The 23,649-nt window shown below is 37.8% G+C and overlaps 1 protein-coding gene across 4 annotated transcripts in view; it reads left to right on the top strand.

The window, feature by feature from the left end:
* Positions 1-23,649, top strand: part of VTI1A (vesicle transport through interaction with t-SNAREs 1A) — a 264,965-nt gene that overhangs the window by 152,067 nt on the left and 89,249 nt on the right. For 2 of the 4 annotated variants that reach the window (XM_005505180.3, XM_021291263.2), the window contains 2 exons: positions 9,849-9,919; positions 14,134-14,195. In XM_005505180.3, coding sequence (XP_005505237.1) covers positions 9,849-9,919; positions 14,134-14,195 — 133 coding nt within the window. Of the gene's footprint in view, positions 1-9,848; positions 9,920-14,133; positions 14,207-23,649 lie in introns of all 4 variants that reach the window. The other 2 variants (XM_005505181.3, XM_021291264.2) reach the window with 1 other exon arrangement.

The following is a 23,649-nucleotide window of genomic DNA, read 5'->3' as shown; positions in this document are numbered from 1 at the left end:
ACTGCAAATATTTACCCAGTGTACAGTAGTGGCTGAGCCACTAATAAAATTGTGTTCTCTCGCATCCCTGTCTTGCAGTGTTACAGACTGCTGGAAGAAATTTCTGAAAGATCAATTTATTTATTTTTTTACTGGCGTCCAAAACACCAATAAAATGTGAAGACGGCTGTGGGCACAGGTACGTGCCACCAGAGGACATCTGGCTGGATGTTGCCTGCCCGTAGGTGGCACATCTTTCATTGCAAATAGAGAGCCCAGCAGTCCTGGTCCATCCCCAGATCTGATTTTGCCCCCTCTGTGTTTTTGCTCTTTGGGCATGACAGAAAATCCAGATATTTGTCTCTTCACTGTGTCACGCGAGTGGCTACTGGGTGTAATGCTTTGCTCATGTTGATCCTCTAAGTATAGGTCCTCTAATACAGAGATGCCAAAAGCATTGGTGTTTCCAGATTCCTCCATCACAAGAAATCACACTTGTCTTCTTAGACACTTACTGAAAAATTGCTTTCTGCAGCATTTTTTCCTTGCAAAGGTGCCTTAGAAACAAATTGTGTCTACATGAAGGCCCCATGGAAGTTTAGCTCTTAAACACCATCTGAAGAGTTTAACTTGATCCTTAAAATATTCTTCTTCTCTGAGGAGTGCTGTAAAAAATGTATTATGGGAAAGTCTTTATTTCCAGCTCAACAGTTTCCAGAAGAAATATCTTTGTTTGACAAGTACAAGAGCAAACGCCTTTTTTAATACACATAGCCCTGCAAACTCAGCCTGGATTTTAAAATCAGTCAGGATTCTTTCCTTCTTGTATGCTTCCTGATAACAATGATTTGTCAGGCCATCAGGTGTTTTTCATTGTTCCTTCTGTACCCTTGCTGTGGGTTTATTGAGGTAGTAGTTTTCTCGGCACTACTCTGTGTGTAATCGAAGGCAACATTGCAGGTGGAAATAACTAGTATTTAGCTCACATGTGTGAAAAAGGAGCAGAATCCATAGATGCATTGGTCATGCAGGGTAAAAATAAAAATATAAATGAAGGAAAAATGGCTTGAGATGGGAAGGTATGAGTGGAGGAGGACAGGAGTCTGTAAGAAGTGTGCTGTATAAGCAGCTCAGAGGTGGTTCTGTTGACATTTTGTCCTTTAGGTGCAGGTTTTTAAATTACTGTATATTTCAAATGAACACAGATTCAAATTGGTGGGTATAAATCTGTATAAAACCAAGATTCCAAATGTAATAAAATATGCAAAGTACTAAACTTCATCACCAAATGAAAATATAGCTAAGTGAGAATTTCCTAGAGATGAACGGCAGCCAGACTGATAAGCTACGGACTGTCCCCTCTGCTCTTGTCCCTCTGTCTCCAAGTAGCCGCTTCAGATCCAGAGTCCTAATAGCAGAAACATCCTTCTCTGCAAGCAAAACCACTGTCATGACAAACCTGGTGTGCATTACACATCACACAGTTTTCTAGCTGTAAGTTACCCGCTGAATAAACTTAACATTGTTTTGAAAGGGGCTTTTCCTCTCCAAATTGGCACCTCTTTGGAGAGATACTACATTTTCAAGGGAAAGCAAAGCTTCGTGAATAATTTTGAATTCATTTTGTCTTCTTTTATAGATCAACTTTTAAAAGATTTTTTTGGTAGAAACCTTGAACAATAACTTTCCTCAGCGTTCTCTTTATTATTATTTTTTCAGACCTTGGTACTTTCAGCCTCCAACTTTGTGATACGGTGCTTTTATATGGCTTTTAGATTTTGAGAGATTTAGTTGGTGAAGAAATGGGAAACGTTGAAAGGATGAGCTAATTAATGTTTCCTCAGCCTATCTGAAGTATACCATTGTGTTAGAGTTTTGCCACATTTGTAATTTATGCCTGTTAAACCTTTTTTATCGTCTATTACTGACTTCTAGGCTTCTGTTCACACTTACTCTCTGTAACAAGCATTTCATTTTATATGGAGAAAAAATGGTTTCAGTTACTTTTACTGTACCCGAGGAGGAGAATGGGATTTGCAAATGATAAATGGGGAAGTTGACTAGCTAACTAATAAAGATTTGTCTTAATCAAGTATGATTTGTCAGAACAGGAGCGCACTGGGGTCAGGGCACACGCAATGAATAATACAGCATTCACTGGAGAAAAGGACCAGGCAAAAGGCCTCATAAATATGCTGCGATTACCCATTGCTAATTCGTATTCAAAGGATGAGTTGCATGAAGCCAGCTTCGAGGTTGCTGAGCTGTTCACCTGCTTTGTAGGCTTTCCGATATTTAAGAAAGTTTTTTAATATATATATATATACACACACACTGTTTTCAGAATGCTTTATTTTTGCACAGCCTGCTACACTTTTTGGTGAATGATTTTAAGCATTATTTATTAATCATCCTCTAGGTTTGTTTTATTTTTCTAATGTTTGGGCGCTATTTTATTTCTGTTTTTTGTTGTTTAGATATGGATGTGAATACAGCAGGAGATAGTTCCATTCACATTTAAAATGAATTGCTGAACAGTGCAAGAAAGGTTAAAACACCCTTTAGCTCCATGGAAGTATTAAAGATCAAACATGGACTTTTTGCTTGTGTTGCCAGCTTTCCTGACTTTCTAATCTGTCTATGGATTCTGGATAAACATAGTATATCAGGATGTTAGGGGAAACCTGAACAAACCCAAATGTCATTTTATTTGGCTCTGGCTTTGTTTTTATTTGTTGATATTGCTTTTTGCAAGGAGCAAATTTCTCAGAATCAAACAGTTGAAGGATATACTCTTCTCATAGTTTTTCTGGTGCCCAGAGGCTGAGATATTGCAAAGAACCTTGTTCCTGTTGATAAGTTTTAGCTACATAAATGGATCATGAGGAATCAGTTAACAAAACAAACAAATTCCAGTGCTTACAGATATGACTAGCAGATTTTGTTCTTCATCTTTTTACTGTTTAAATGTCATATGCTGTGGGTTGTGTGGTTAAATAGTTTTGAAAAAATCTCTTGCTCCACACCTCAACTTTAAAACATATTTCAGTGCTTCAAAGTGTTTTCTTCTCTTTTGGAAACCTCCTGCAACTTTGTTTTCTGTTTGCTGGTTGGCTGATAGTCTGTCTCATCTATTTTGTGCTCAACTCTGTGTCTTGAAGTGCATTTTTTGCTTTAAGAGTAAATCAACTATTTGGGCCAACTTTATGAGCCTTGAGCTGCCCAGTGCTGGAGTCTTACTTGCCAACTCTCTGCCTACACATTTTAAGTCTTTGAAATAACCAGTACTGCAGGGTCCAGAGTAATTATTTACACTGCTCTGAGTTTGTAGCAGACTTGGTACATGGTGGAGCGTTTTTGATGAAATTATGATTATGAATCCAGCCTTAGCTAGAAAAACCAAAGATCGCTGCTTGTGTCATCTTGGTGCTGTTTGGAGTCACAGGTTTAATTAAGTGGTGGTTTGTGGCTCAAGTTTTAAAGGGTGTGTTTCTGCAACTTAATTTGGATGCCATCAGGATGGTTAACACTCTCCCTTGCTAAATCGCTTTCAGAAAAGCTGGAGATTGTCAGTACTGTAAAGAAGCAGCATCCGTTCCCTGCACCAAGCTCAGAGTGAGCAGAAACGTCTTCAGTCCTGACAGCGCTTAAATTAGTAGGAAAAGAAGATACTGAGGGTTGGTTCCTAACTTCACTTACATAAGCGACTGAAATGGGAAAAGCAAGCTGTTTACTTATTGATGCAGCAAGGAAGGATTTCTTTTGCCTTACAACTTTTTTGAAGAAAGGGAGGAAAGAAAGAAGATGCGAAGGGAGGATTTGGAGTGGGCGAGCGTTGCCGAGCTGGTGTGTGGCCAGAACAATGGCTGGACTTCAATGTAGACAAGCGCTCGGGAGAATCAAAGTCTGCCACCTCCTGTGAATGTTGCTGTGAGGATGTTAGTGAGGGAGCTCAGCTAGATGGGTGATGGGAGTAGACAGAAAAAAATACATCAGCTAGTGAGAAATGAGTAGTTTTATACCAGCAGATTGATGTAAGTTAGGATTTTAGAAAAGGTATGAAACCTTAGAAGAAGAAAAGGCTACTGGAGGTGAAGTTACTGGGTCTGTCACATATCATCCTTCTTCCTTTCTTTCTCCTATTTTCTTCTCATTCATCTGCCTTTTTTTTGTTTCCTGGGGAAGGACAGGGTAGGCCTGGACCATGGGAGGTGTTGGTTATGAAATGCTCCCAGATTGTTCTTAAAGGCATGTGGCATCTTCCTCAAATCTCTTTTCTTCCTTATTTTGAAAAAAGCACAAAGCCTGAATTCTGATTAGGTGTTCTGGATGTTTTTCTTTCTGGTTTCCCTGACCTCAGGATCAACTTTTGCTGTTAGCCCATGAAAATAATTTCATGAACATCCATTATAGCTTATGGGGACCTCTTTCATTTGAAAAATGTTTGTGATTTAAGTTTGGTGGACATTTTGAACTCTGAAGGATTGGGAGGTATTTTTAGGTGTTTTTTGCTTTCACAATAAGACTTGGTAACTTCTTTAATTCTCCCTTGCAACTGAACTTCTGACAGCTCTGGAAGTGCTGGATGTCTCAGTGTATGCTGCCGACTGTCCATACTCTTTGTACCAGTATGGCATTTGCTGCTGCCGAAGAGGAAAACAGGTCCCTATAGCATGTAGCTAATTTTTATTTTATTGTGCGAGGTGACCACTTAACAGTGTGCAGATTAACTTCTCTGTGGCAGATTCTTGAGGCATTTGAGCACCAACTCTCATGTTTCACTGTTCTGTTAATGCTCTACAAATTTTCTCTCCATCGACTTGTAGCCACTATATTATCCTTCATTTATCTGTATTAACCTGTACTTGTCGTTTAATAACTTTAATGATCTAAATCCTCCTGTCTCTAATTATATTGGCTGTTCAATGTAAATATATATCAACTGTGAGCTTGTAAATTTATAGGACTTTTACCTGTGTCCCTACACTTAAAGATATGTCATCACTTTCTTTATTAACTCTCTGCTGTCACAAGCATAAAGCATTTGCCTCGGCCCCAGGTTCTTCTAACTCCTGCAACATATATTTTCCAGGTTTGTAAATCTGCTTGCTGTCACCTCAGAACAGCTAGCATTTAACACCTTCTGGCTTTTTTTTCCCAGAAACTGCTGTTCATGATTTATCTCTCCTAGTCTCCTAAAATTTAAACTTTTAACCTGTCCAAAATGGAGTGGATTTTTGAAAAATAAAGTATCCTAGCCTTAAATATGTTTACTGAGTTTCTAACTGTGTGAGCATTGTTCTTCTCCAAAAAAGTTCTGTAAGCTTTTGCTACATCTTCAGAGCGGGAGCAAGGCTGAGGATCTCAGTGGGGAAGAGTTGTCCATTCCTGCTCTGGTTCCTTCTCTCACAACACACAGTCGCTTTTGTGTTTATTGCAAGATTCTGTGGAAGAGCCATCTTGATTTTTTGACATGATCTTTTGTTTTTCCCAGTGTAAATTAGTTCATCTTTTCCCACCTCTGGTTACACGTATCAGATGCACACGTTGTACGGATGATGAGATTGGGCAAATCGTATTTCCAGACATCCTCTCCATTATTTCATTGTTTTTAAGGTTTGGGGTTTTTTTACATTTTACACCATATCAAGATATCTGCAGCCTGTTATGAAATATATTTTTATATATAGATATACACACACACACAGGGTACACTTTGAGAGGAAAAGTGCTGTATAAACTGTATTGGATTATTTTATTTTCCATATGAAAAGAAAAATGGGGACTCTTGTCGTCAAAATTCACAAAAATGCATGCTTGTTTATCCAAAAGCCTGGAGAGGCTCAGTCCGTATCATTCCTGTCTCTTGAGTAAATAAATCAGTCATTCTTAAGGAAAAAAGTATTATTGACTTGAGTGATTAGAAAAAGCTCTTTCAGAATCAGTTTACCTGATAAAGTAAATAAATACTTAATGGCTGGAGGCAAAAAAAAAAGGAAAAAGAAAAACCAGTCAAGCACAACTTATTTTGCATCCTTGATATGTGTGTAGGTATTAGAAATCAAGCTGTGTGGAACATGTATTAAATAATTATGATTCGTACATACAAATAAATACTACATCTAGGTTACAGGCAAATTCCAAAGGGCCTACTCAGGAGTGTAATGCATCACTAGAAGTGATCATTGTCCTTTGGATTTCTCTAATAGAAAACTTGAAAACCGTGTGCCAATTTTTGCACATGTGAAGGGGGAAATTTGGTTTGCATTTGTTATTTTTTGGAGGTCTTGTTTTTTCTTCAGTTGGGGAAGGCATCTTCATTCTTCTAATTAGTTTCAGTGGTTTAGGGTAATAAATGTTGTAATTTTTTTGCATAACACAGTTTCCTAGAAGCAGGCACCATTTTTGTTGGACCCACAACACAGCGTTATTAAAGTGTTTGGCACTGAAGAGGCTGATTTCCCATACCTTGTTCAAACACCTTTAAGGCAAAATAAGGATACATTTAGAGCTGTGAATTTTAGCATCCACCTTTTAAGGCTGATGCTTGTTAATATTAAGTTATGTAGTTTTTCAGAAATTTTTCTATTTATCACAGCATTGTTTAAGACTGAGGTAGTTGCTATACTGACTATTCCTACCCTCTGTCAGTACATAGATAACAATTATGTAAATGCATTCACCCTTCTGCTTCTCATAGTTTAGCTGTAATTTTAGAACATAATTTTATGCATCTCTTTGGGAATTTTGGTTAAAAGAGGCAACACCATGCAGTGGCTACACTCTACTAGACATTGTTGAGATTCTATGGTAATAACACCATTACTGGCAAGATGCAACACCCTTCAGTTTTTGTATCGGTCTTAATTCATGCATCTGCACTACAGTATATCTTATACACCTGACCTTTTCACATAACTGTAGTAGCATCGTCAATGATTTGCATCATAAATAGTCTGGAAAGACCTATACAGCACTGCTGCACTAAAAGCATGAACCTGCCACACAGATGAAGGTTTTAACTGGCAGGAAAACATCAGAGTTGTGGGAAAACTTGAAATATTATAGCAAGCAGATAGCGAGGATATCAAGCTTGTAATTAGCTGTACTGTGGGCTAATGTTACTATTTTCCCAGTCCCGGGCACCTTGAGTTGCAAAGCAAGTGAGGAGACATGTCTTCCTGTAATTTATAAGTCTGTCTTTATTTATTAATATTTTTGTTTGACTGTCTTGACCTTCCAGCTAAAAATCAAGTTTCACTGTCATCAGTGAATTTGCTCAGTAGAACGAGGATATGAAGAGGATCTGTGGATAAAGGTGTCAATTTATGTTTGCAAACTTATTGTGAGATTATGTTACCTCCGTTATGTCTCTTTGTTCAACTTATGTTGTTATTTTAGCCCAAAAAAGGCCAAAGATCATCAGCTAAAGTGCATGTAGAGTAAAGCTGCTCCTGTAAAATTGATGATCCGTCCAATTATTTATCTATAGAGGCTGCTGGGAAGAAACGCAACTATCTCAGTTCTCAGACCCCTCTGCTAGGTTGAACTTCATGGCTGAAGGTTTAATCCCTAAGTGTCATATCAACAATTCATTCTGTGATATTCTGGCTGACATGCTCTCCTTCCTTATTTATTGATGTCTTCAGTCATCGACAATGAGAGGAAAATACACTATTCGTCAAAGTGACGGTATTTTACCCTCACTTACAGTTGATGCTGCTGTCACATTGATGGTTGGAAAATAAACTCAATCATTATAAAAAGCTAGGAGTGTGAACTTGCCAGTGACAGGAAAAAGATGAAAAAAACCCCCACAGTAACTTGCTTAAAATTGGTGTAATAAAAATAGAGCTGTTTCCTATAAACATCTATTTGAGCTTTGTTTGTGAATACCAAGCCATTTTAGCCATTTACTTTATAGCTATTCCTTTGAAGGAAAATCTGCTCCTCTCACTTCCTTATGTCTGTGCAAACATACATGTGACTTTTAGCAAGAATATTTGTTATCTTTCCACCTCACGCTACTTGGTTAGTAATTTGTTGATTTTGTTTCCTCTCTGTTTTTAAGGGGTTTTGCTTTGGGTTTTGGTTATGGGGTTTTTTGTGGGGTTTTTTTTTTCCTTCTCCAGATTACATTGAATCCATATATCTGTTTGTGCATTTTAGTATTTTGAGTGCTTTGATGAGGAATAAGCTCAGAACAGCTTCATCCCAAGTCCTTGACATGCAAACATAAGCAAAGCTCTGTCTTGAATCTCTTTCTTAGGCTACCCTTTGTATAGCTGTACTGCACCTTACAGCTTTTTAAACTCAATAACCACATAACTTACCACATTTCACCTTTGGGAGGCATTGTATATACAGCTAAAAGTAAAGAGCAGCAAGCCAAGAGGGACAAGATAGCATAATGAGGATGTCAATTTGTGGTCAGATATCTGAAGAAATATTTATCTTACTTGTACTGTACTTGGCAACAGATAGAGAAATGCATGTGTAATGAATTTCCTTAGACTTCATCTGGCAGAGTATATACCTTGTGTTAAATGGATTTAGGAAAAAAAATTGCTTGTCTCAAGTTTTTAAAGTTTGAGGTGATTCTACTTTGGATTGTTTCCTGGAAATTTACTGTATCTGTTAAAAAAAATATAAGAATAGTCATCTTTGCTCTAGTGCCATAGTGGTGATTTTTTAATGATTCATTTTCTTGAGGCTTCTCAAATAATGACTTTTTAAGATCCCACTCATTCACCAGAAAAAAAGCAAGGCATGGTTTTTGTAGATAATGAAAAAGAAATAAGTCGTGTTGTTGTAGTTTTACTCAGTTTGGTGTGTGTCTGTGGCAAACCAGCTGAGCAGCCTAACTGGACGTGCACCGAAGTGCTGGTTGTGTCACACGTGCTGTGTGTCCTGAGGCTGCTTCAGCTACAGCTGCGTCAGCTGCTGGGGTCTGTTTCCCTGTCGGTAAAATGGGAACAATTTAACTTATTTTTCGCCTTCAGGGAAACACAACGAGGGTTTCTTAGTGTTTCTGTAGAGCTTTAAGATTAAAATCTCTTCTCTATACTTGCTGCTAATATTTCAGTGTAAGAGGAGCATTTGACTGAAGCTGTTTGGAGAGTAAAGTTTTGGTGTCTTGTGTTGTCTTTGTATCGTATCTTGAGGCCTCTCCACTGTAATTTTGCAATGTTTGATTCAGCATAAACTGTAGAAGGAAACAACCCCTGTGGAAAAAAGTGGTGATGACAATAGATTAACGTATAGTACATGTTTGCTGTTAAAAACATCAGGAGATCCATTAGAGTGTATCTGCAAGCTTGCCAGAAATAGTCCATGGTGGGTCAAATAGATACCAGTAACTGGGCTTAGCTTGAAATAGCTTTTATTTAAGCATCAATGGTAAAAGCTGAGAGGCACAGAGAAAGGGTTTTTTTTGTAATATGACTTCTTGGTGTCGTTAGAGGTGTAAGGATGATGGGTGTTTTAGCAAAGGCTTCCCAACTTTGTTTCTGCGACAAGTTGTGACGTTAAGGAGCGTATGGGAAGTATGAACACCCAGCACTCAGAGCAAGTCTGAAAGTCTTCTCACCTTTGTTCCATAGACCAAAGATCAGTGTCAGTTCCCAGGGCCTAGACAACCTCAAGAGATTGCAGGGGAACAGCTTCTGGTTTGGTTGTTACTTCTTCATTTTTATGTTGTTCAAAAAGCTTAAAGTTTGGTATAATGATGTCTTCCTTTTTGCAGTTAGGAAGAGTGATTAGGCTACCACACGTATTAAATGCTGTTGTTACAATCTAACCTGGCATTTTGAGGCCTTACAGTCACAAGCTATATTTTTCATTATTTACATTTTGATTTTTTAATGCAGAGCAGATTGGACAGGAGATGCTGGAAAACCTCAGCCATGACAGAGAGAAGATCCAGCGTGCTCGGGAAAGGGTAAGTTTGATAATAAGTAATTGCTGGTCTCGGATTTTATTTGCTTTGGGCAAGTTCTCTGTACATGCAAAAATAGTCCAGCATATTGATCAGTTTTATGTAAATCAGCTGCTCTCATGAGATATAATCACCACCTGCAGTGGAGCACTTTAAAAGTGTCTCCTATGGGCCTGATCCTGCAAAGCCTCTCCCACTGAAGTTGCCAAACCTGCTGTTGGAGCAGCCTCCACAGACACCACTTCTACTCTGTCGAGTTAATGAAGATGCCCAGAAGTCCATCCCACCCAACACATACAACTTTTCTCAACTTTAGTCTGAGAAATTTGCCCCCCTGGTTCTGGTTTCTGCTCACAGAACCAGGTATGACTTCACCTATGACTTTCCTGAATGTCCAATTTTGCCAAAGCAAAGTCCTCTTGCAGACCTCTAGCTGGGCAATGACACATTAGAAAACTCCTTTATGTGTCCCAAGGAGTTTCTTTCCCTGTTTAGCGCTGATGCTAAAGCTCATATGACAGCTTCAATGAGGCGTTTTCCATCAGCTTTACTGGTTGCTTTCTGAAGTCCTGGGCATTAGCTACTTTAAAACATTAAATGTAACTAAATCTTTAAATTTAACTAAGGATTGTGAGCATTTACCAGGTGTTGTTCAGGGAACTTTGTGTCTTCTTTCCTCTCCACTCCTCACATTCCTACCGACTGGTGGGTCTGAGATGCTTTTCTGCTTCTGGCTGGACAAGCAACACCTGGGCAATGGAGGTGAATATTGAGTAGCCCTTTGTGATGATCCTAAAAATCCTCAGGAAAGAGGGAGTGTAGTTCTGATGACTGTGTACACATAATTCGTAGCATAACCTCTCCTTTTCCTTGCTTTCCACCTGAAAAGCACATTTCTTTGATGGCAAAACCTGTAAGCTGCAAGGAGCAAGATAAAAAAATAAAGGGTATTCTAGGAAGGTGTATCTCATCATAGTTCAGTGAAAGACCTCTTGTCATAAATAGAAGATCTAAAATTATAAGGTTTTTTCATATTCCACTTTAAAAAAATTTGTTTAGGGAATTCAGAATGATTCTCCATTGGAGACACATGAGCGGACCCATCCCAGGTGTGTCTGTACTCAGATGTGCAGTCACGGATGATCTTGGATAACCTGACAAGTTTTCCATTTGCTGGAGACTTTTTAAAGACCTGGACAGAGGTTACCCTATCAATGCGTGATAGATTTACATTGAATACATGGACTTATTATCCAATCAACCAGGGAATAAACTTGCCTTCTGAAAGCCAAATGATAACTTGAATATGATGGTCAGTTCTTAGGAGTTCAATGTTGTGAAAAATAGGAAGATGTTATTATGAGCAAAATTTAAATAAGTTAATGTCTCTATAGTTTGATTAAATGTACATGTACGAGTTTTCCTGTCTGCAGAGTAAAATGTTTGAATGAAGAAAAATGCCAGACATAGCTAGTATCATTTGGAATAGATGAAGATGGTATGCAGTGCAAAATACATGTGTAATAACAGTTGTGAAGAATTCCCTAAACTACTTTTTTTTAAGCCAAAGAGATGGGATAAAAGCTCTGCTACAATAGTCAGTTTAACTGGAGTATACAGGACTTTAAAAGATGCAACGGTTTTTAGGAAGACCTCAAATTAAAATGTGTCTAAGGCAGACAAGATCCCAACATCAGCATCTTGTTCATCTTCCTTCCTTTCTCATTTTTATTCTTAAAATTATTTTTTAAAAACTTTCTCAAACAACATGTAGATTTACCATTGCTAATATCAAAGAATATTTCAAGATGTTTTCACTACAGCAGTTCTGTGAAAGGAGAAATGCCCTCATGTGCCATTTAACAGCTTTGCTTGCTGCCAGTTCTTTGGCTTCTGCAGTACGCAGATATTGGTAAAGAAATGATGGAGGAACTACCATCAGATATTTCAGTTTTAAATAAAACCAGACTTACAGTTTGAAACTCTTTGTGTTGTTTTTTTCTGCCAATGCAGGAAGAAAAGGTGTTTTTTTAGTGTTCTCTTGGGAGATCTTCCAACTATATGTGTATGCGTTTGTTTCTTTTTTAACATCTCGTTTGCTTATTTTGTGGGTTATTTGTTGTTGTTGGGCTTTTTTTATTACCATAAAAATATGAGGTCGTCTTGCTTAGAGGAGTTTGTCAGACCTCTAAGATTCATCCTCCCTTTCCTAACTATCAGTACTGATTCTAGCTGTCAGGTAGAATCCTGCAGCAAGAGAGGAAAGTTAGGATCAAACATATAACGGTAAAAAGGAGAGAGCTTCTCTTCTGTGAAAAGGGAGGAGAAGCCCCAAGTGTTAAACGCATCTCTATGAATAATAAAAGACCAATGTGAAGCATACATTGTACTTTAGATTCCCTTCTAGCATAGATAAGAACTTGGCTTTTTAATGAACCTTTTAAAAATTATTGTGACGGTTTTTCTTCTGTAACTCATGTCAAACTGAGCTAAACGGCTTTTCTGGAGCTTGAATTGTCTGGATGGATCAGGAAAAAATGAGGGAATGGCCTCCCTGGAATATAATGCTCATCTTTTTTCCATCATAGCACATAATTGCAGAGATCTGAGGGTCAACGCAAGCCTTCCTACTGAATATGACATTGATAAGAGCAAGTCTTGGTTGGTGTTATCCAGTCCCAGCTTCTACTTGGTATTTCCTTAATACCTTTTACAAGAACAAGAAGGGAATTTATGCAAAAATGTTATGTGTCATTGACTGGAAGTACTAATTTCAGTAATAAGCATTAAATCTGGTAGCAAATATTTACAATATTTGGCTTCAGAATATAAGCTCATTTAAATATTGGTGCTGTGCATATATATTCAAGATACAATAGTGACTGGTTATGGTGAAGGTGATTTGTTATTGGAAGGCTGCCACTTTTCTTGGCAATGTTACTGTTTTGATGGATTTATAAAACAAGATGCATTTTGTCTTCTACAACAAAGTTTCTTTACTAAAACCACAATGAGTTGGGTAACCCTTTCAATCTGCTTTGATAATGAAGAGGTAAATATTCAGCTGTCGTAAGGAGAAGAATGTTTTTATGTATGTACACACAGGTGTGTTTTGGGGCATGTTAGAAACAGTGATCCCTGCTATTTGATAACTGGCAATCATTACATTATCATTTATAGTAGATTTTGATGTCAGGTTCCAAGATCTCTGAGAAGTCCAAAGATTTCTGTCCTCTAGCTACCAGTAGAAGAGACAACAGGAAAGTAACTCAATTCTTCCTATACACTTCTTCATTTCTGGACTTCCTTCTGTGGGACACTAATAAACACAAAAATAGAGGGGAGGTTTTAATACCTTTTAAAGAACAGTAGAAGTAATTGCTCTTTTTTAATATGAAGTTCATTTGATTAATAACTTTTCATGTCTCTGATTTAATTTTTATTCAGTTGCACCTATTTTGCAAAATTTTTGAGAGCTGTAAAACAAGTCAGCTAATTAAGTTTAGCCGTAAATGTAGGTTTCCTGTGTCCTAATGAACTACAAAAATGCTATTGTCAGTGAGCGAGTGATCCTTACATGCAAAAATATGTGTTGTACAGCTCTGCCTTATGCGCATACTATATAGTGTTCACAAAGTATTTGGGCATCCTTCCCAGTGGTAGCTGCTGTAAGGTCAGTACAACTTCTCTATTTGAGGGACAATATAGGCATGCTTTTTTTACATAGAGTTGATAAAAAGACACTGTTTTATACTTTTGCTTTCTCTTTAAATGACTGTCTTTGAATTACAGTGGAAGAAAAATATGTTAGTTATTCTTTTCACTGAGCATCAGGAACACAGCGCATGGCTGTCTCTTCATCCCTTGATGCCCTCGCTAATATACATAACCAATACATATACACACATCAATGGGAATTGTGGATACCGATTTATATAGCTTCTACCTGCAGCCCTTTATTTGTAAGGCTTTGGCTTTTTTTCATGGTTCATTTTTGTTGCCTCAATGTCTTATGTTTTGTGGGTTTCATCTTTACATAAGTAAAAACCAGACAAAACAATTTTTAAAATTCAGAGCTTTAGTGGTTTCCTTACATGTGAATTTGTTGTGGGCTAAACCTGAAGTCGATTGACTCAAATGACGGTAGAAATACCTGTCCTTTGTACAGAATGGAGTAGATGTGCCTTTTGGCTTTAATGGGACTCTTTTCTCCCCAGCTTAGAGAAACAGATGCAAACCTGGGGAAGAGTTCCAGAATTTTGACGGGAATGTTGCGAAGGTAAGGCCAAGGTAGGGACGCAACTGCTCTTCCTTCTTTTTCCTCTCTCCGTCCGTGCCTTTATTTTCAGTTTTAATTCAGCCTCAGCATTTTGCCGATGTACCTGACTTTTTTTACATAGGCTGCTATGTAGAATGTGTTCAAATGAATGCTGGTGGTGAAGCAGGCATGGTTAGATAGGACGCTTCATCACAGCTATGGAAGGAGTTTCCTGTAGCCTGAGGGATTACCCCTTGCTCAGTCATTTCTCATCTTTGTTTCTTTTTATTTGTGTTTTTTTTGTCTGTGTGTGTGCGTGTGTTCTAAAATTAAGCTTTTTGATTATGATATCCTGTGTTCCTTATTCTTGAGTGATTATGGTGTTTTGGGGTTTTTTTTACCTGTTAGATTTTAGGAGAGAAAGTTTTTAAGTGTTATGAGGTGAGTAAATTTACACACAGAGAAATGATTAAGATGATCAGTTCTGCCTGAATAGATGGGGCAGACACATTGTCAGACCTTGTGATTCGGGCATGCTTTCAATGTTATGAAAATTGTCCCTGGGATCAAAGTGAGGTGATACAGAGGGAAAAAAGAATTTAACATCCCCAAAATCAATGTGGGACTGCAGGGAGGGAGTTATCCAGTCATTACTACCCACCTTAAATTTACATCAATACCTTCCCAGACAGATTGTTTTCATTAGTGGCATCTCTGTTTCACCCAGTGAAACAGCACCTGAGCTTCTCTATGACATCCATGTTTCTGGATATATTCTGCTTTGTGAAGAAGAAAAGCATCCCTCTAATAGATGGTGCTGGGTGCTATGAAAACACAGTTTTAAGGTAGTTTAGAGCATCCTGTGTAGTGTTCAGCACAAAATTACCCTTGCCACGGGCTTTTATGTTGCATATTTCCTTAATGCAATTTGCTTATTAAAAAAAAAAAAAAAGAGTTTTAGCAGAGTTGTTGATTTGATTTGTTAATTGGCTTGGAAAATATCAGAACCAGAGTTTAATAAGTTGTTCTTTAGTACAAGCTTTATCTCTTCATAAGTCTCCTCATAAAAAAATATCCCACTTAGTCCCTTGTATACCCAGTTGACAAAGGTTAAAATGACTGAACCTCATGGCTTCATTCCACAGATTTTTTACAATTCAAACTCGAAACTGTAACTCATAAAATTCTCTGATTAAGAGTAATATGTAAATGACACAAGCTAAATTCAAAATCCATAGAGAAAGGAAGTGGCAATTGAAAGGGATGGTTCAGTGCCTGTAGACAATCAAAATAAACTAAAAAAAAAAACAAGGACGAAAGAAAAGACACAAGCAAAGCGAAGTCTCCCCAGGAAGGGCTCTGCGACATGAGCTGTAACGAATATTCTGCATATGTCTCCATTTTGTCAAATCTCATTAAAGGGGTTTCTTGCTTTATGTCAATTGAGCTGTCCAAAAATCATTCATCATTTTAGTGCAAAAAAAATCATGCAGTTATTTAAATAATATCATATTAATGTTAAAGTTCAGCTGTCATTTAATAGTATGGCTTAATCAGACATAGCATTTAGGAAAAATAGTTTTTTCGGGCTTTACTTGGCTTTCAGGTTGGCAGATTCAAATAAGGATTTATGGGTTTCTAAACCAATGTATTCTTTCCATGTTTATGCTTGAGGTACCTCAGCCTTTTTCGCAGCACCCTGTAGTCTGTTATTTTCAATAAAATAAAGTATCTCCTCATATTGTGTTTGAATACATTTGCAAGTAATTTGGAGAAGCTGAAACAAAAACACATCCTGTAACCTTTGACTTTGTTTTGTGTTTGGGAATCACAGTTAGGAGTCCTAGTTTATAAGTATTCCATAAGCCAAATGAAAAATACGATCTTTCTGAAATATACTTGGCTCTTCTTTTCAGACAAAAGGATTATGTAGTTGAACACCAAGATGGCATGTTTCTGTGTGTCAGAAAGGCACTGGATTTCCTTTTTCTTTAGCAAAAATCCCGAGCTGAGCCATCTGTCTGGATGAAAGGCAGGTTGGGATTTAAGCTCAGTTCAGGTAAATGTGCCAAAAAAAAAAAGCCTCGGCATAGATGCAACTTACAGTAGAAGGTTCTCAGGATGTTATTTAAAACCAGGTAATAGATAGAACTATGGTGAATTTAATTTTTTTGACTGTTGGGCAGAAGGGTCTAGCATTATGCCAGCCTCAGCATCATTCCAGTGTTGTTTAGTCATAAAATTCAGACCTCAAGAAATCAGCAAAAATCAGATAAATAGAACCGTTAGAAAAATAATTAGAGCAGATCAGCAATTGTGCCCTAATTTCTGCACACTTCAGTACACACCGCACAATGTTTCACTTAGTTACCGGAACCAATAAAGAAATGTGCTGGAGGACAATTCTTCACGTTGTTATTATGGTATAGGAAAGGTAATGTTAAACTGGCTATTGCTCCACTTAGTTGCTGCTCCAACAATATGTATTTGCTGATATGCTCCAAGTTGTATGCCAGGCTAATACCCTGTGCGTCAAATTAATGCCTATTTCTGTTTTACTGTCTGGGAAAGGTGAAGCAGCATCTCTTCTGAATCTGGCCAAATATGTTAACAGATTAGATACTTAGATAGCTAGAAGACTAAATTACTCCTTTTGTATGAACTATTTTCCCAGGCCATGTATTTGTGCATAACATGTTCTGTAGATGGGGAAGAAAAGCAGGGACAGGTTTTGTAGGTTACCGTAGCTCACTAAGGGAATCAGTGGCATAATAGGGACAGGTCTTGCTGTCCCAGTCTGCTGCTCTAGTAGCTTAAGGTAGCCAGCCTTAGGTGTTGGAATTTGTTATCTCATGGGTTTTGAGGTATGTAGGTAAGACAATTTTTGTAATTGATGTTTTTAAATATTCTTGCTCTGAAATGACCTATACATTCTATTTTTTTTATCTGTAAATAAGCCTACTGAGATTCTGTTAAACTAGTGTATTTCGCTTACAACACTGCATTACTAGGACAATACTGGCATGTTGATAGTGTCAAAACATTGGTCATTTCCTTTTAAATGAATCCATAGCTCTGGACATCCTGTGTATGACTCCTTTGTAAGACTCTGAGACTATAACAGAAGCTCGGTGTAGTTTCAGTTACAGAATTTTCAAATAATAGGTTTTAACATAAGGAAACGGCATCTTCTGCGCTCATCTGCGGTATTGCTGTCTCAGATGTCTGTCCCTTGGCCTCTACCTCAATGTAAATTGGGGAGCACACAGTCCGTTAGAAAGAAGCAGAAAAGAATATGTTCTGAAAGATCTTCAGTCTTTTGCCCATATCCTAAGAGAATAGCCTAGAAAAGCTTTTAAGAAAAGAATTTGGACAGTCTCCAAGCCACACATGGCCCAGTGGGAAACAAACGAATCCAAAAGTAACCAGATAAAAATTTCTGAAGATCTGTATCTTTACCAATTAGCAGATAAATTCTATCGACCCCTCTCTGAATTGCAGAAAAATAGCTGCTACCCTCCAGAACCATGTTTTATTCTGTCGGGTTCACCAGGAAACTTTTATGCATAAAATTCTCTTTTAATATTCAGATTTTAGCCTTCTGAGTTGTTACCAATGATGCTTTGAGAAGCTCATGAACACATCTGCTGTTTTAAAAGACACTTTTAAAATTTGATTTCCAACAGGACAAACACATTAGCTCCAGCTGATGGCAATGAAGCAGTAAGTGTTCAGCTCTCAGGTGATGAGTTCCATGACTTGCCAACAGCTGTGTGACCAATGTGACTACAATCACGGAATGCATCCCCCTCTGTGCTAGTTGTAGTCAAGCTTCTTCCCTCTTCTTTCTGGGAAAATTCTGGTGGTTTTCCTTCCTGCATCATTTCTAGTCAAACTTTGTTGTACTTTTGAACTCCAGGATAGTCCAGACCTTGCAGTTATTTTTCAACATTTCATAGAATCATAGGAGAATTTGGGTTGGAAGGGACCTCTAGAGGTCATTTGGTTCAACCTCCTGCTCAAAGCAAGTTTAATTAGAGCAGGTTGCACAGAGACTTCTCCGGTAAAGTTTCAAACACATCCAAAGTTGAAGATACCAACACCTCTCTACGCAATCTGTTCCAGTAGCAGTTGAAATGGGCCCAGGTATCTACCTGAAATTTCCCAGCAGCCAGCTTGAATCCATTGCCTCTGGTCCTAAGCAGAAGTGATTTAAAACATAAGTGTTTTAGAAATGGCCTTCAGATTTTGGGCCTGGATTGCAGTTGTTCCTAGCGGTTCTCAAACAACTTCAGTTGTTCTGAAAAGGCCCCTGCAGTCATTAGGCTGAGATGACATTCAGCGTAGGATAGTTCCTTAAACAGAGCATGGGATGCTTTGCTTCCACTCATTGCCCTGCTCGGGGGGCCATTCAGCACTGGATGCAATAGAATTTTTTTTAATTTTCTTTCTCAGAATCCCAGAGATGTGAAAAGTTAATTATGTCTATTCTGCTTTCTCTCTTGGCTACAAAGCCCGCATTTCCATATGCAGAATAACAGCAGCAGAGAGTCATGTCCCTGCTGAGGCAAACCAAAACAAACAGCAAGTGTTATCCCTGTCTTTTTCCCCTGTTTCCCTACCAGTCTCTGGTTCCACCCCCAATAAAAAAATCCATAACAAAAAATACTTTCTTCTGAGCTAACGCCTGTCTCAGTATCAGTCACACTAGGCCATGACTGTTGAGTCTCTGCAGTTTCCTGCAGAAAGGTCTTTGTATCGCAGATACTGAGTGAAGTTTAACATACAGCTGGATTTGCCCTGTTTTCGTGCTAATAGAGGAATTCCTCTTTCCAGCAGGAACTTTGCATATTTGGTGTCAAGCCAGAAGAAGTTTGAGTAGAAATTGTTTCAGCAACTTTTGGTACATATATTTCTATTTTTACTTCAGGATGTATTTCTACACTGAAAAATGGTTGAAACAGCAAATCCGTCAGCAACATGTCTGCTCCATGTTGAATATTTACAGCTGCAGCTGTTTACTCCAGTAATTCAGACCTTGATTCAGGAACATATTTAAGCATATGGTTAACTTAAACCAGAGGAGCAATTCCCTTAACTTGAGAGAGACTGAATAAGGGGGGAGTCAGTGGCAGATTCTGGGTCATCTTTTGGGGCAGTGAAGCTTTTTTTGTGCTTCTTGCTCAAGACTGATTACAGAACAAACCTTGTCCTTAATATTTCTGTTCTTAAATGGAAACCATAAAATACACATAGGGTATTTTAGTGCTTGTTACTGCTCGTATAAGGACATTTAAAAAAAAAAAAAATCTGACTTTTAAGCATTTAATATAGTTACTTTACTTCACTTCATTCTTATATTATTGTACATGTTTGTCTTTCAATAAGTAACTAATCTTTATAAATAATGAAGTGTTGAATCTTTTCAGAAGGAAACTAATAAGTTTTGTGCTGCTGTTAATCACAAGATAGTCTTTGGGTAAGGAATGTACGGCTGGTTATTCCAGATTAAACCTTGGCATTAATTAGTACCTGATTGTTCCTCACTTTGTCTCTGACTTAAGAAAGAAACCTTGTTACTTTGTTGAAGTGATGAACAAAACATCTGGAAAACGTAAATGTAGTGTCAGCCAAATTCCCCAGGGTGAGCATTCTTCATCATTAGGAGTCCAACCGAAAAACAGGAAATGTACCTCTGGGTCTGAACAGCAAGAATTTTAAAGTAGTGTGGGACACTGTGGGTTCCCTGTTCTCAATTTAGGTGTGATGTAATCTGATGTATGTAAGATGTATTTCTTATTTTTAATGATCAATTGAGAGTCCTTTTATAAACCTGGCTCATCTTTCCTGGACAGTGTTCTGTATGTTGTTTCCAAAGTGCTTTTGAAAAATCTTACTCTGATTCAATGTTAGAAATACTTTTCAGTTCATGCATCACAGAAAGTGCAGAAGCCTTTTGAGCTGCTGTATAACAGCCATAGCTAAAGCAAACAGGGTACATGGAGAATTCCAAGCCATATACTGAAGGTGTTGAATGCCTTTTGGAATGAGACCAATTTCAACATTGCAAGCATGTAGCTACGACTAGTTTAATGCCACCTTGGCCTTTGCAAACCTTTAGCACCAGCAGCCTAAGTGATACAGAGTTGACTTCAAACCTGGAAAAAAAAATCGTCTTGATTTATCTTTACATTTTAATAACTTAAGTGAATAGGATAAGTCAGTGTTTTAATCTCCTTGCACCTAGGCACAGTTTTAGAAGAATATGTCCCTCATTCATTAAGAAGCATTTATATTGTATTGTTGTTTTATTTTTCAGATTGTTCGAAAGCTTTATCCATGTGTCAAACTGCCTACACTATGTCCATTATGAGCAGGGCTCTCAGCATTCTTCGGACAATATTTCTAATTCTCTTTTTTCATTCCTTTTTTAAATGCACAATGGCCTTTGTTCTGTCCTCTCCATTCCCTCTTTTCTATCATCTGGAATTACTATCTCATTTGCCCCCCTTCCATCTACTTGTGTCCAGCTGAACAGCTGGAAAGAACATTATCTAAAGTGCAGTTGTGTTTCTGCAAGAAAGCAGAGTCCCAATGGATAATTATCCAAGCTAGTCCTAAACTGCATATACCAAGAATGTAAAGCATTGTAATAGGTTAAATATCATGTAACCCTTTGTGATTTTGTTCTCCGTATGGAGGTATATTGACTACCATTAAGCAGCGAGGGCCTAAAAACGTTCACAGTGTCATGAGTGAAACAAAAGGCATTTCATAGTCAACGTTGTCATGTCTGAACCACAATAGATGTCCCACGACATGCTTTCATGAGAAGGCATGTATTATATCAGCATAATCAGTGCAGTGCTTTCTTGCAGGAGTTACAAGTAGTTTCTAGTTGGATGAGTTCAGGAATAGCGAACACAGACGAAATATTTTGAATGTGATGAGATTGTTTATGTGAAGTAGGGAACCTGTTAGCAAAAGCTGACATTGGTAATTGCTGAAATAATTGGAGGCAATGCTTCAGAAATTGATGAAGTTAAACTCCTTGGATCATGTTGTTCTTCACACCACTCACAATATAACTGTCACAGAGCAATACATACCAAATTTTACACATTCCATTTACTACAGAGTGTTTAAGCCATAAATTTCTAAATGTAATGTTTTCTTATCACAGATCTGCGTGATAACTTGCTACATGGGTCGTGTCATTTTAATCCACAAATTTGCCAAAAGAGATATGGAATCATCTCGGAAGTGATCAGAGAAAAGTTCATCCCTTTGTGTTAAGGCAGGATTGACTGTCTGTGTTTCAATCCTGGCAGATGTTCATCTGGGCTGCTCTGTACTGATGAACATTCCCCATTGCTTCAATGAAACTGTTCCAAGCTTTACCTAATGTTTAGCCTAAAACTTAGTTCCTGAGTAGACAGAGAGCTTTTATGTGTTGGTGCATTTGAGATTTCTGTGCTCTGTCCTGGCCCATGACTTCTGCTGTGGAGAGAAATTTCTGCTAAATTTCTCAAGAATTAGAGAACATATAATAGTGTACAGAACTAAATTACTGTTTCCAGTTTTCATCAAGCCAAGCCTTTTGATGAGATTCAGAAATGCAAAAAAATGGAAGACTTGGATAGTGTTCTAATAGGCAAATCCTGGAAGCTCAGTCTCTCCAAACAGTAGCTTCATGTGTAGGCATCACTGAGCTTTGCAAGTAGGGACACCAAAATTAAATCATTCTCTTGAGGTTGCAAATCAAATCTGGACTAAAACTAGACAGTGTGCTAAGCTGACTGAAAGTAACATTTGAAACTCAAACAAGATCAACAAAATACAGAGATTTAACTTTTTTGTGGCATCTCTAAACAAACACCAGAGTTTTAAACTTATTTCTCCTACCCTGGCCCACGGACACATTAACATTTTGGACAGATCTAGTATTTGGAAACAAATGGTGGAAGTGGGAATTACTTTGGTTAGTCTTCTGTCAGGTTTCTGCAGGAGCTTTGTTAATCTTTATGAGGTAAAGAAGCTCTTTTGTGTGTTCTGAGTGTGATTTCCAGTAGCACTTGGCACTTTCCTTGCCACAATTGATTGAAATTGTCAGCTTTTGATAAAAGCAAAATTAACTCAGCTTTCCAGCATCATTCTGATCACACACCAAGGAATGAAGTCATCAAGCTGATTTAAAACTGCTGTCATATCAGGAGCCTGTCCTTATTAGCTACTCATTTAGATTAAATTCTTTTCACTCTTGCTCATAGTAGCAGGTTAGAGCTTTGGCTGTGCTCAAGAGATGTAAGAGATCAAGTGACCAACAACAGGAACAAAGGCGAACTCAAGATTTGTTGAGTACAATTTTTGTTTAAGTCAGTCCCTCAAGTTCTGCTACAAACTCCACGACCTGAACTTGCAAGTCATGCTCATGTGAGTAGTTTGCTTGTCTGTAGCCCTAATATTGAATGAGGATCTCTCTTGGTTTGAGTGAAGTTTGTTGGGTGGGGGAGGTGTTGTTTGGTTGTTGTTGTTGTAATTTTACAAACAAGGCCATAAATAATGACCGTGAGAAAACAACAGCAAAGGAAAACCACGATCGCTTAAGAGTTTATTGCAGATCAGTTAGTGCTGCTGTGGGACAAGACCAAATATGAGAGTTTATATCCTTGTGTACCATGTGATTATGTTGTATTAGACTTTTAAAACTGTGCAGAAGATATGTTCACACATCGCTAACCTTTTGAGCGTTTGTCTGAAGAATAACAGGGTCATGAATGAGAAAATGTGGTCTTACAGTGAGAGGTTGTTTAGTCTACTTGGTGGTAGGAAAGATGAAAATTTGCTAATTTTGGCTGGCTCTTTAACTATCATGGAAGATTTAAATTTAATCAAGAACGCAAGGAAAAGTCAGCATGGAATTTGAGCAAAACGGGAAAGGTAGAGAAAAACAATTTTACCATAAAGACTGAGATTTACGTTCTCTGCATTTGTGTAGTTCTAAAGTAATTAATTGAAAATTGTTGAAATTGTTACTGAAATATCTAGAATAATATAAACAAGGGAGAGACTCTTGCCACCCGTGTGCTTCAGACAAACTGATAAATTTTCAGTGCTAATGCTCCTTCAGTCTTAAAATGAGGATTATAACTCATATTTTAAAATTATATTTTAATATCAGCTTAATAATTGGGGTTTTTTTGAAGGCTTGAAAAATTAGCCAATGAATTTGAATAGTCAGGAGCTACAGTTTATCAGAATTTTAAGTGGTATTAGTATTCTCCAGTTTAAAAACATAGCAGAAGAGTGTTTCACTGACCTATATGCCTTCTGCAAATGTTAGTATTTTTCATGAGTGTTAACATGGCTTAGCTTGCAGGATCTCACTATGGAGCATTTATTACTGAAGAGCTTGTGTTTAGCTTGGACTTTGCTATACTAACTAAGCTACAACCCAGAAGTTTTTAACATTTGC

The sequence above is a fragment of the Columba livia genome, chromosome 6 (assembly GCF_036013475.1).
Source record: "Columba livia isolate bColLiv1 breed racing homer chromosome 6, bColLiv1.pat.W.v2, whole genome shotgun sequence".
Classification (NCBI taxonomy): Eukaryota; Metazoa; Chordata; class Aves; order Columbiformes; family Columbidae; genus Columba; species Columba livia.
This window is presented reverse-complemented; position numbering and strand designations above follow the sequence as displayed.